Here is a 13,845-nt window from a genome sequence, read left to right as displayed (position 1 = left end):
TTAAAATTTAAATATTATAAAAAATTTACTAGATTTTTAAAATTTTAAGAATCATGGAATAAAATTTAAACTATTTTAAAAAGAAATTAAACAGTAAATAAAGAAAGAAAAGTTATCCTCAATGCTCAAGAAAATTTGCACATTTGAAGTTGAAACTACTTGGAAAACGACGTCGTGTCTAAAATTCCTTTCTAACGTTTTCTCACGAACATCCGTTGGATCAACCGAGATGTTAAATTAATCAAATCCAACGGGCAAAAGACGTGATCCACCGTACAATACATATACCCGTCCGCATAGAAACCCTTACCGGGTCTAAATTTTCAACGGCCGTCCAGCGCTGGCGTTACACGCGACGATTTCCCTCCTCTCTCTCTCTCATTTTTTTCTCAGATCTTAAATTCATCCATTCTCCTTTGATCCAGTAATTTTAATTTCAAAAAAAGGAAAAATTATATAAATAAAACGAAATCAATTTTCTGTTTGGTTTCTGTTCTTAGATTTGTTTCCTGGTTTGTGATCTTTCACTTTTGTTGTTCTACTATTTCTCTCTAGGGTTTGTTTTCTAGTCTCCCTTTCCGATTTTGTTTCCATCGATGGCTGCTCCTCCTGCAAGGGCCCGAGCCGATTATGATTATCTCATAAAGCTCCTCCTGATCGGTGATAGTGGTATGTGAATTCTTCACTCTTTCACCTCATCAATCCATTTCTTTCTCCGTTTTCTTCATTTTTTTTCGATTTCCTATTTGATCTTCCCGATTTCATTGTTCTTAATCATACCTCGAGCTAGTTTTTGCGAGTTGGCTTGGAATTTGTGTTATTTATGTTTTTTTTTTTTTTTTTTTTTTTTTTTTTTATATACATGACCATTGTGGTTAGATTTTTAGATGTAGGGTGGAATCGCGCATTAGAACTTGGTTGAGCCTGCCATTTCTTGGAATGCGTGGAATTTATTTCTTGTTTACTTCGTATTTTGCTTCGTATGTGTGACGCATTTTGCTGGATTTTTCTATGGCTTCGTTAGGGACCTTGTCTCTGTATAAGATAGCTACTATGAGATTACATGTAGAATATGTTGTAATTTGTTTGATAATGTAAGGTGGTCTGTGATGATGCTGCTTTAATATTTTTGAATCTTCATCGTGCTTCCATTTCTTTTTGAGAGCACCATGTGTGTCGAGTGTTGATGTTTAAGTCTGGAATGGAGTCTTTCTTCATGTTATGTCTTATATAAACTTTGTAGGTGTGGGGAAGAGTTGCCTTCTTTTGCGTTTCTCGGATGGTTCATTTACTACAAGTTTCATCACAACCATTGGGTAGGTGTTTGTTGAACTACAACTGTTATTTGTACGTGGTTTTCCCACATTGTTCTTGATTTGAGTAGGCTGAACGTTCTTCAACAGCATTGATTTTAAGATAAGGACCATAGAGCTGGATGGAAAAAGGATCAAGTTGCAAATTTGGGATACTGCTGGACAGGAGCGGTTTAGAACAATTACAACTGGTTAGTGTCAGAACTGAAAGCTAAATTCATTATCTTGTGCTGTTGTTGTGATATTGTTGGGGTAGTGACCTAGGAATGCGTATATTTTCTTTAGAAATTGTCTAAGTTTGGAATAAAAGATCTCAATATCTTTCGTCAGTGTTTGGTATATCTAAGTGTATGATCAAACTTAATAAATCTATTGTTGTTGTACCTACTATGTAGCTCAATTGGTCGAGTTATTAGAAACCGCCCTTATAGGTTTAGGGTTCAAGTTCCCATTCCAATTGAATTCTTTGGGAAAAACCCCCTTGAATCTGGATCCTTATTAGGTATTTTAATTAGTTGCTTGTTGAGACCTTGCCTCCTTGTTGTCTATCAAATTTTGGTTTTCAGTATCCCACTGTCACATGACCTTAAATATTCTTTCATTTTTCTCAGTGGAAGTTTGATTTCTTACCAAAAAAAAAAAAAAAAAAAAAAAAAAAAGAAAAAAAGAAGAAGGAAAAAGTTAAATGAATATTTGATTTATATTTTCATCGAAATAAATAGATGAACACTTGCGTTTTTAAGTTTAAGAGAAAACTGCAAAACCACCGCTGAATTATAGATTGTTATATTGGTGTCACCTTGACTTTAACATTGATAGCATGTCTCTTGCCTTGGTCCAATATTTGTTACTCAAATTGCATAATGTAACCATTGCCTTATCTCAAGCAGTCTTCTTAGTCCATGTAAGAGTCCAGTTCAATGGTTCAAGTACAATTATTGTTCTTGATTTGAGCGGTTGAGAAGTCTGCTCAATATGAGCGTGGTGGACGGCTGCCCTACTTTATCTCTATTGCCCATTCTTTGATGATTGATGCCTATTCTACAAACCATACTCTTTGCTAGAGCCAACCCAAAAAATGAATGGGACCTTGGTTAATTAGTTAATCAACTATATTTTATTGTTACAATTTTTTTGTTGTTGTAAAATTAACAATTATTTTCAAGTATATATTGCACATTATATATGATTTAGGTGTTGTCCAATTATCAATGATATTTTAGTTCTAAAATTTAAAATAATATTTACATAATTAATATTTAAGTTTTTAAATTTTCTTGAATATAAACTTGAGGGAACATAGTTGCTATAATTATAAGTTCAAGGATTTAAATGTAAGAACTTCTGTAACTTTGCGGTGATGATTTGTGAAATTTTATGAGCTGCCACTTTTAGATTTATAGTGATATGACTTAGTTGCTACATTTTTGCAACTTTTGGGGTAGATTAATCCATACAATGTAGGTCAATTTTTGGATTCTTCCCAAGTTTAACTATTTCTTCACTTCTTGATCCTCTGCAGCTTATTATCGTGGAGCCATGGGTATTTTGCTTGTGTACGATGTAACCGATGAGTCCTCCTTTAACAGTAATATTCTTTCCTTACTTTTTTTTAGCTCCAGATGTTATTGTGGTTTAGTGACTATCTCTTTGCGAGACTCTAATTCTCTGTATGCCTTTGGCCTTCACCATGATATTTGAAAAGATTGAAATGCTTTTCTCAATGCCACTGCATGTATTTGTATTGGAGCTATATTTTAGAGATAAACTTCTGTAGACGATGAATCTTCTAAGCTTCTCCAAGCTTTATGAACTAAGCTGATTTCTTTCTGCAGACATTAGAAACTGGATTCGTAACATTGAACAACATGCTTCTGACAATGTTAACAAAATACTGGTGGGTAACAAGGCTGACATGGATGAAAGCAAAAGGGTATGCCTTCTCTCTCTCTCTCTCTGTCTGTCTTACTGACTGTGTTTTCCATGTCAGTTGACTTGTTTTTGACAAGAATATTCTTTCAGGCTGTCCCCACCTCAAAGGGTCAAGCTCTTGCAGATGAATATGGCATCAAGTTCTTTGAGACTGTATGTTACACTTGTTAGCTTGGAAAATTATTATATAATATCTTGTGGACATTCTATTCTAAAGATCTTGTGTTTTACAGAGTGCCAAGACGAACTTAAATGTGGAAGAAGTTTTCTTCTCAATAGCTAGGGACATTAAACAAAGACTCGCTGATACTGATTCAAAATCCGAGGTATGGCCATTTAAATTACTAGGTTCGCTAAATTCTCAAGTATACTTCTTTACCAATCCGTTTGCTTAAAAAAAGTTAAAATTATTGTTCAACAGTGTTTGTTGATTTGTTTTTTAATTTTTTAATTACAAATTCATAATAATGTGGAAAAAAAAGTTGCTTAAAGCTTTCCAGGAGGTTCCTATCCAAAAAAAGGTTTTGGAGGAGGTGTACGGAGAGTCCTCAACTTAAATGAGAATAAATTACAAGAAACTTGTTCATTTAAAAGTACTTGGAGATGATTGTAGTCGCATAATCTAAATATACATACTTTTTGTAATAGCCCAAGCACACCGCTAGTAGATATTGTCCGCTTTTGCCTGTTACATATCGTTATCAGCCTCACGATTTTAAAATGTGTCTGTTAGGGAGATGTTTTTACACCCTCATAAAGAATGTTTCGTTCCCCTCTCCAACCGATGTGATATCTCACAATCCACCCCTCTTGGGAGCCCAATGTCCTCGCTGGCACATGCCCGGTGTCGCTCTGATACCATTTGTAATAGCCCAAGCCCACCGCTAGCAAATATTGTCCACTTTTGCCCATTACGTACCGCCGTCAACCTTACGGTTTTAAAATGCGTCTGTTAGGGAGAAGTTTTCACATTCTTATAAAGAATGCTTCATTTCCCTCTCCAACCAACGTGACGTGAGATCTCACATCTTTTGCCTAATGAAAAGAAATTGAGATATTCAACACCTACTTTTATGTAAATATAAAGTATCCTACTGGTTTAATTATTGTTTTCTACATATAAAAAAGGTCTCACGCTAGTTGCCTAAGCTTTCTTATGATATCGAGTTTCATTTGTCTTGGAAACCACCAATTTTTCTTATATTTTTAACAATTTATTATTACTTTGCTTTCATCTGATACTTTTATGAGTTTGTTGTGTCTAATGATTACGTAAGCTTGCACAGTACATTTAGTTCTACTTTTGGATGTTGCAGCCTCAGACAATCAAGATTAATCAAGCAGATCAGGGGGCAGGGGCTGCACAAGCTGCTCAAAAATCGACATGCTGTGGTTCTTAAGCAAGATGCGTTGATGGGATCTTACGGTACACTCTTAAGGAACCATTTGTGGAAACTATCGATCGGTCCTGTTACAACTATATCACTGCTGCCTGTATCAGTTCTCATTATCATTTTTTCCCAACTAGTGCTAATCTGAGTGTGAATGACAACCAACAGATATCCTTATTTGAGAAATTAATTATATATTAGTTGATTTTTTACAAACACTCTTTACCTCGTTCTTCATTGAAACTTATTTGATCCAGTGGAAAAGAAATAGCAGCCATATTTGGAAATTGAAATGAAAGGCGTGCTTTATGGTGTGATTATTTGTGGGATCACTTGGTGAGAAACACACCTCGAGTAAGCCCGAACTAAATATGAGCTGCTGCTTTGATTGTCCTCTCTCTCTTGTTCAGATATTGATATGTTTTAGCCACCTTGTTCAATACTTGTGCTTAAGTTTGTTTTCGCAGCTTTGCCTAAATGGGATAAAATGAGCGAGCTCATATGATTGCCGGCAAATGGAAGTGGTCCACATCACCACAGCAGGTGCTGTTTAAAGTCCCATCTCTTCTAGTTCCATAGAAAATTTCCTTCTCTTGCTTGCAATTGCATAACATCCATGTTTTCCCTTGAGACCCCACCCCCACTTTCTCGTTTTGGAATAGCCTGGAATCACTGCATAAATTGTCTGGACCCGGTTAAGTTCTTCCCATATGCACAAATCAATCATGATGTTTTGTTGTTTATATAAATTGCTTTGTTCTTATTCGTTTAAGGATCGGATCAATGCCATCTTCATAATGGATTGCTGAATCCCTAAAACATTATCATTCGGTAATTACATATCATGAACTTATTAAGTACAGGAAAACTGTGCAGAAATTTCATATCACTGTACTCAGTAATAGGAAATCACTGCTTTATAATTTATTTAACCACCCGAAGTAATTTGATTGAACTAGTAATTATACTTAGGCTATCTTAATGACTTAGTTTGTATACTCTTTTGCTGTTTCTGATCTCTTTGTGGTACTTTTGTTTCATTTTAGTTCTTATATGTTAAATGTGTTAATTTTTGCTCTTGTTGATCATTATTCAACCTGTAATTAAATATCAACGAGACAATAGAATGAATCAAAACTTTATTAGTATGGACAGTGAGGATTCAAATTATAGTTTTATTATAATAAATTTGAATCGATGTGTGAAGTTGGGATGTACGATGTTGTGATTTTTAATAAATCTTTTTGACATATTTGGTATCTTTTTCTTTATTCCTGGAATATGAATCTCTTTGGGAATATGAATCTCTTTTTAGAAAGAAGTATTAGGAACACTTTTGAGCATGTCACTATTAATCATGTCTCGACCAAGATATCCTAGCATGTGCATGTTAGGATGTCTTTGCTTTATCATAACTGTCTCGGCTCGGGTCATATGACAACCATTGTCAGTGAGTTTGTGTGGTACCCTTGATTTATGCTAGAGCTTTAAATGGCTAAGACCTAGCTTGAGATTGTTGTAACTTCTTAAATAATTGTGGCCATTTTAATTTGAGATTGCGGTAATTGATTTCAATAGTGCATAGTGTAATATTCATATTTAATGTCTAAATTTTTTTGTAAGAAAATTAATTTAAATTTCATATGAATTAAATAACATTATTTTATTTATTCTAGGTATTTAAATATTTTGATTAAAAAATTGCTGTAAAAAATCATGTTGAAATTAAAAAAAAAAATCGTTTGAATTAAAATAAAATAGAACAACAAATTAAATTTAATGTGCGTGTGTGTGAGAGAGAGAGAGTGCCAAATGGAATATTTTGTTTGTGATTGTGAGCTAAAATAAACATCAAATGCCTAAAAAATCACTCTTTTTTATGTTCTTTTTCGTTTCTATTTTTTTTGATCTCATCTCGAATTGAGTATTGATGATCCATCTTAAACATCTTCATTTTCGTTTATCTACAATTACTTGCAAATAGTTTTAGGTGAAAGGGTTGAACAAACTATCTTCTAACTTGTAGATCTAAAAAAGTTACACGAAAAGGCCAATTGAGTTAAAGTTGGGACAATCAATCATTTAATTAAAGCAACTTTATATCGAGGAAGATATAACAAAAACACGGTATACACTACGATTGTATGACTTGCACAATTGCATAATACAATCGTGCAATTTTCCACTACAATTGCAACCTATAGTTGTTACAACAAGCACACGGAACCTGATAATCATACTTGGTCATACTTCGTTACAAATTTGTCTTAGCGAATTGATCTAATGATAAGCTTATTGGAACGTATCAAAGAGTCAGATCCAAATATGATTGAATAGGTAAGTCCAAACTTTAAAAGGTTGATTATGCTCAAATTCAAAATTAAGTGGCAGTTTTAAACTTTAAAGAAAATAATTGACAGAAAATTTTGAGAAAATTTTAAAGCTGAGTGTTTTAAATTGTTTTAATTTTCAGCCTAAAAAATATCTAATTATAATAAAAGTTCATAATTGAACGCCTTTAGCTAGTATGATGAAAAGGAAATGGAAAGAAAAAGAAAAAAATAAAATAAAATAAAATAAAGAAGACTTTAAAATTTAATTGTAATTAAGTCAATAGTTAATTATAAAAGCACTTTTTTTTACATTTTTAAATTAACAGATTTGAATGTTCATTAAAGTTCATAAAGCAAAGAGGGAGAAAAGTGGCTGCTTTTGGTGTTTATTCTGTGTGACACGATTATACTTAAGGGAATTTATTGCATTTTTATTGTGGTTAGTATTTATTGGTTTTTTATTAAGCCAAATAATTCTTTATCAATTTAATTTAAAAGAAATTGTCTATTTTTTAATTAAAAGATTGATAATAAAGTTGGTTAAGTTAAACTTTTAAATTTTGTCTTCATTGGATTGAAGTTGATTACTCACTAGTCTTCTTTAGTAAATAAAACTATTTTTTTTGTTAATGCTAATTAATTTTTTTAATAAAAAATTCTAAGTTAAAGTACCAACTCGAGTAGACTACAAGTGATAAACCTATAAACAAGAAGGTGGAGATGATGTCAAGTCATCATGTCCCTTGTTCATGGCTACACACATGCTACAATGGTCGAGACAAAGGGCCACGATACCGCAAAGGTGAGTTAACTCCAAAAACCCGTCCTTAGTTCAAATTGTAGGCTACAACTCACCTATATGAAGTCAGAATCCCTAATAATCACCAATAAACCATACAATAATCAATTCATTCTCACATAATAATTAAGTGTACAAATTTCAAATTATAGAATTTAAGGATGAAAATGACTTACAGAAGTAACCTAAATAATTAAAGATATAGAAGCCATAGGAATATACATACATATATATATGTATGTATGTGTATATATAGATTAAGAAATGTCATAGATTGATCAGAATTATATTCTATTTACGGAATAACCTGAGAAGTACAAGAATTGCTCCAAAGAATCAAACTTTTATCCAACTCTTCCACATAATTGTGGAATCTGAATTTCATTGCTCATCTTCTTCCACAAACCCAAGCCTGCAAATCTTTCTAAAGAGAGAAAATACAGCCATTAACAAGATAGATATACAGAGAAAGAGAGAGAGAATGGCATATGTAATAGAATTTGAAGCTCACTAAAAACCATTAACTTATCCACTACTATCTCTCTTGATTTAGAGAGAGAAAATGGTGTCTGACATGAGTAAGAGGTTAAATCATAGAGCAAAACATATCAGATTTACATTTCCTATGTATGGGCCCATGAACCAAAAAAAGACCCCATTATCTATAAAAGTATTTGATTCTAATGGATTCCAGATTGGATATGGATTCCTACACAGATAGATTATATATATATATAAAAGATGAAGGTGTTGGATCTGTGTAACAAGTAGTGGTTGATCCAACACAAAAGCACAATCAAACAAATCAGCAAAGTGAGATTTCTCAAGTTTTTATTGACTCAACACTTTCACTCAGTTACTTAGTTTTTTTCGTGGTAATTGATTTGAAGTTTTAAACCTCGAAAAATATTCGAGAAAGCTTAGACAATGTGATTGACAGTTTCATAGTAAGAAAAGTTTAGAAACTTGCAGTTTATCCATGTATCAAAAGAGTTTAGTCCATCAATCCCATCAAGAGAGGAGTTGTAAGAAATGTTTGGTTCATGGTTTCATTCGAACGTGACTTTTGGAGATTCCAAATGGTTCACAAAGGAGTGGGAGAAGAAATAGAGGATACATGATAATAAATTGAAATATATGTATCTTGGGAGGTGTGAGATGACATCTAATTTTAAGACTTCTTATTCAGGGATATTGGTTGATCTTAAGGGTCTTTTTTAAGTCTGGACCTTATGATGATATCAAGCCATTTACTTTGCTAAGATCAATCGTCTTAGTCAGTGCCTCATGAATTATTAAAGCAAAATCAAAGAAAGCTATAAAGGTGAAATAATGGAGGGGGAAGGGGTGGATTGACCAAAGAATTGGCATTTTCCCCAATCCCCAAATCAAAACTGAGCAAAAAAAAAAAAAAAAAAGTAAAAAAGATGGAAGGTTTTCTTTTTCTTAACCATTGCAAACGTATCCCTCAGCAAAGAGAAAGCAATTCAAAAGTTGTGGTCAAAAACCTTTTATTGCCAACAACATTACTTTATCAAAAGGACGTTGTCTTGAGTGCAAGAAAAACACACTGCACTTCGGCATGTTTTCGGCCAAATTTGTGATGAAAAAGACACTCATACCCGCTTCTCCATGATGGGACTCGTGTCTAAACGATACAAAGTTTTATATATAACCAACAGATTGTGTGCAAACAAAGATCTAAAATAAAAAACCATTGGGCATTAAGAACTCCCATTCAACATCAAATGAACCTGTAATCAAAGCAGGCAGTTCTGTTTTTCAGAAGGGGAAGAAACGTGCTTTTCACAAAGTGGGGTATTCAAAGCTTATCCTCTACCGTTCGTATAACTCTGGTGCGAAAACGAGATAGATGATGTTACTAACAAAAAGCCCATGCAGGAAATGGTAATAACGTAAAAAGTGTACCACAGACAATGCTTCAATCTCATAAAGAAAGAGAAAACTTTGAAGCAAACCAATAGGCTATCTTGTAGTGAAATCTAATCGCTTTATATACCAACAAGTAATGCATTGGGAAGGAGAAGGAGAAGGAGAAGGAGAAGGAAAAGAAAAGGCCTAACAGATATTCTAGTTAGAAATATGTCATAGATATTTATTCCACTTGATCACCAGATGATCTACTTTCATATTTCGATCTTTAATTCATGTCTGCAGATATTGTTAATTCGGATATAAGTTCATGCATAAACACAGTTTCTTGGGAATAGCTCATTGATATAGCTACAAATCGAAGGTGCTAATTTTAATCATGGTTGATAAGTTTATTCCCAATTATCTAGAAAGAACAAGACCCTTAAGAGGAAGCTCAACTGATATAAGGTTGGGATGTTTAAGGATACCCTTCAAGACTTGGAAAGCTTAATATTTTAGTCCTTGTGGTCACTCAGAGCTTGTCTTAGTATGAGAAAAAGCTACTAGAGCATTAGTGAGAGTGGGGTTAGTCATGACCATACAAGAGTAGGATTCCAACACCTTGATCAATCATTTAGTGTCGAATAAGTTGTTGGACTTTCTATTCTATGTTTGTTTTGTATGTCATTGACTTATTCGATATTTTTTAAGTTTAGGGTCCTATTAGGCATAATTCAATTAGATCTTAACATTTATGGTATAAGTTAACAAAAAGAAAACTTTATGAGTTTTCCCTAAACAGGAATTCTGGTAGAAGTTTATTTCTTGGCAATCTTGGGTTGAAAAAACTCGAAACTTAGTTCACACGTGTGAAGGACATAGAAAAATTCTTGAAAGAGTAATCTGCACCAAGATTCAACTGTGTGCATTGATTTAGATGAATGATATTTATTGCAAACACAATCATTCTCAAAATTGAATAAAATAAAATAAATTAGTCTTAAAAACCAAAATTCACTTCGTTCTTATTCCACTTTGTTGCGAAAAAATGCTTCGGGGAAAGAATTTTTTATGTTTATGTGTGTGTGTGTGTGTATAAAGCACACACAGAATACACAGAGCACTAAACAAAGTTTATTTTTGTATGAAAGCTCGGTTTCTTACCATAATATTAAACAAATCAAATTCTAAGCAATATTTGATTTGAATTGGTGCATACATTAATTCTAGCAAGTGGGTGCTTTATCCACTATGGGGCCAGCCCATTTGCTACATAGCAAGGAGAGTGATTCGGCATGAGATCAATCACTCAATGACAGAAAGATAAATGAATAATCGAAAGCACGATCAAATTAAGCATTAGTTTCTTAATCTCATTATTCTTTTCCCTTAAACATGCATTTATGAAGTGGGTTTACAATAATAATCATGTTCTTATACCTAATAGATTCCCATGAGCTTGAAAGTTTTCAGAAAAAAGAGGTGTCATGCTTTATGCATTTTACTTCCTATAAAAGCAGAACCAATATGAGCCATTAAAGAATTGTACCAACATACCTGTTCTCTCGCAGCTTCAGCATCCTTTAGAAGAAGGATGAATATCCAAGTTAGCCGATGGTGTGCCTCAGCCAAACCTTTCCTGTCTGTGGTGTTCTTGCAGTTTGGGCTTGCAGGAATGGACATTCTTTCAAAAGCAGCTCTCAACCAAGGAATGAGCAACTATGTTCTTGTTGTTTATCGCCATGCAGTTGCCACAATTGTTATAGCTCCTTTTGCATTGATTTTTGACAAGTACTCCCTCTCTTCCACTCAGATTCCTTCATTGACATTTTATCAAACAGTTTACATGCATGCATGAAGTGACCCTTAATATTTGAGGTTTTTCTTTTCACAGGAAGGTCAGACCAAAGATGACAATTCCAGTCTTTGCCAAGCTAATAGTGCTCAGCTTGCTAGAGTACTACCCCCAACACTTTTGCCAAATTGGTCTATTTCTCCTTGAAAATCTCTCCAAGAACATAACATTTTTTACATCTTCCCCTTTTTGGCAGGCCTGTGATTGATCAGAACTTATATTTCTTGGGTATGAAGTACACAACAGCAACTTTTGCAGCTGCTATGTGCAATATTCTTCCTGCCATAACCTTTGTAATGGCTTGGATCCTCAGGTATTCAATAAACACATCCATTTTTGGTTCCCTCTCTAAAACATGAAATCAAGTTCCTAAAAATCAACACATACTTTTACAGGCTTGAGAAGGTTAAAATCAAAAGCATCAGAAGCCAAGCGAAGATAGTGGGAACCATAGCAACAGTAGGAGGAGCCATGATAATGACACTGATTAAGGGCCCAATTTTAGAGCTATTTTGGGTAAACGAAAAAGCAGATCATCAACAACAACAAAGGGGTGATATCAGCCTTCAACACACAATCAAAGGCTCAATTATGATCACAATTGGCTGTTTCAGCTGGGCCTGCTTCATGATTCTTCAGGTGCCCTTTCCAAATTCATAAATCCCCTTTTCCAAAATCACACGAAACTTTTTATGAGATATTATTCCAATCACGCAGCTTAATAGCATGTGACGATTAACAAAAAGAACAGCGATAGAATCGACCTTTTTCTACCGCTTTCGAGGAAAAGAAAAATTCATGATTCATCACCAATAAAACAAAACCAAAAACATCGATCAATGATTTGAGATTTCTACAGGCAATCACTTTGAAAGCTTACCCCGCTGAGCTTTCTCTCACGGCTTGGATCTGCCTGTTGGGCACTGCGGAGGGCACTGTGTTGGCGTTGGTGATGGAAAGAGGAAATGCCGCCGTTTGGAGCATTACTTGGGGAACTAAATTGCTCGCCGCTGTTTATAGTGTAAGAAACTAAGCTCAAATATTATTATTTTTCATTTTAATTATTTATTTTAATTAATTTCATTTTTTTATATAAAAAAAAATTGGAATTTTGTAGGGAATATTCTGTTCAGGACTTGCTTATTACATTCAAGGAATAGTGATGAAAGACAAAGGACCTGTCTTTGTGACTGCCTTTAGCCCATTGAGCATGGTCATTGTCGCCATTATGAGTTCGTTCATTCTCGGCGAGCGTCTTTACTTTGGAAGGTAATTTCGATCCTTTATTTTACGATTACTTTAAAAATTTTATGTTATTAGGTTAAAAAATTCCGACCCCGTTACCAATATCCGCTCTCACGAGTGAATTTGGATGTTGGGTTTAATCTACGAACCTCAACGTATCATTTTAGAGATCTAAATTGAAAAGGGTTCATACTAAGTTGAAATTATAGATTCACGTATAGTTAAAGTTAAAAATAAAGGTGTTCAAAAAACTCAGTGAGTTGTAGAATTAAATCAACCTAATCCAACGTGTATGATGAGAGTTAGGCTAAGTTGGTTCGTGGGTTCCCTAAAATTAGTTTGGGATGAACCGAACCGAACCCAAATTTATTAAATTCAATACTTATTTTTCAAAAATATATAATAAATTTAGTTGCGAATTTTGATCCGTGCTTGAAATAAATAAATAAATGTGAGATCCCACTTCGAGAGACGAATAAAACATTCTTTATTCTTTATAAATGTGTGGAAACTTCACGTTTTAAAAATCTTGTGAGAAAGCTCGAAAGGGAAAGTACAAAAAGGACAATATCTGCTAACAATGGTCTTGGGCTATTATAATAAATGACCGAACAATCTGAACCAACCTAACCCAATAGTTTATAGTTGAGTTGGGTTGAGTTCATTATTTAATAAGAGTTGTTTAGATTGAAAAAATTTAAAACTCGAACAATTGGGTTAGGTCTAAAAAAACCATTAATGACCTAAAATAGGGATTACTTCAGGAATGGGTCGGTTGATATGACGTTAAATTAACCCTAAATTGTATAATTTTTGTAGGGTACTTGGAGCTGGTGTGATAATTGTAGGGCTATACCTTGTGGTTTGGGGCAAAAACAAAGATGGAAACGGCTCAAGTGAAGACCTCAAATTGCCCACCAAACAAACCCAAGAAATTGAAGCATCTAATTCAATTGGTCTAAACAATGACCCAAAATAATGTAAATCAAATGCATAAATAAGCTCATAAACTATTTCACATCCTTTAATTTCTTTAAGTGTAACAATCCCTTATTGTTTCAAAATTTTCATTTTTTTTTTTTTTTTTTTTTTTTTTTTTTTT

General features: G+C 33.6%; 2 protein-coding genes and 1 long non-coding RNA gene across 5 annotated transcripts; 2 read left to right on the top strand and 1 right to left on the bottom strand.

Annotated features, from left to right (window-relative positions):
• The first annotated feature begins 328 nt into the window (after positions 1-328).
• Positions 329-4,854, top strand: LOC111471246 (ras-related protein RABE1a-like). Of its 2 annotated transcripts, XM_023116963.1 has the most exons (9): positions 329-424; positions 556-669; positions 1,244-1,316; positions 1,404-1,504; positions 2,836-2,901; positions 3,149-3,246; positions 3,336-3,398; positions 3,479-3,571; positions 4,562-4,854. In XM_023116963.1, the coding sequence occupies exons 2-9, from the start codon at positions 597-599 to the stop codon at positions 4,643-4,645; spliced, it is 651 nt and encodes a 216-aa protein (XP_022972731.1). In that variant the 5' UTR covers positions 329-424; positions 556-596; the 3' UTR covers positions 4,646-4,854. The 2 variants fall into 2 exon arrangements, with proteins under 2 accessions (XP_022972731.1, XP_022972732.1); XM_023116964.1 differs by lacking the exon at positions 329-424 and having other exon boundaries at positions 445-669.
• A 3,188-nt stretch (positions 4,855-8,042) lies between these two features.
• On the bottom strand, positions 8,043-11,327 carry LOC111471254. Its single transcript, XR_002715170.1, has 2 exons — positions 11,201-11,327; positions 8,043-8,192 (listed from the first exon to the last, which is right to left on the bottom strand). It is a non-coding gene; the product is annotated as an uncharacterized LOC111471254 (long non-coding RNA).
• On the top strand, positions 10,863-13,835 carry LOC111471245 (WAT1-related protein At2g37460-like). Of its 2 annotated transcripts, XM_023116961.1 has the most exons (8): positions 10,863-11,434; positions 11,538-11,600; positions 11,695-11,811; positions 11,894-12,137; positions 12,358-12,519; positions 12,616-12,767; positions 13,563-13,683; positions 13,735-13,835. In XM_023116961.1, the coding sequence occupies exons 1-8, from the start codon at positions 11,238-11,240 to the stop codon at positions 13,738-13,740; spliced, it is 1,062 nt and encodes a 353-aa protein (XP_022972729.1). In that variant the 5' UTR covers positions 10,863-11,237; the 3' UTR covers positions 13,741-13,835. The 2 variants fall into 2 exon arrangements, with proteins under 2 accessions (XP_022972729.1, XP_022972728.1); XM_023116960.1 differs by having other exon boundaries at positions 13,563-13,829.
• Positions 13,836-13,845: the final 10 nt, after the last annotated feature.

The sequence above is a fragment of the Cucurbita maxima genome, unplaced genomic scaffold (assembly GCF_002738345.1).
Source record: "Cucurbita maxima cultivar Rimu unplaced genomic scaffold, Cmax_1.0 Cma_Scf00049, whole genome shotgun sequence".
Classification (NCBI taxonomy): Eukaryota; Viridiplantae; Streptophyta; class Magnoliopsida; order Cucurbitales; family Cucurbitaceae; genus Cucurbita; species Cucurbita maxima.
This window is presented reverse-complemented; position numbering and strand designations above follow the sequence as displayed.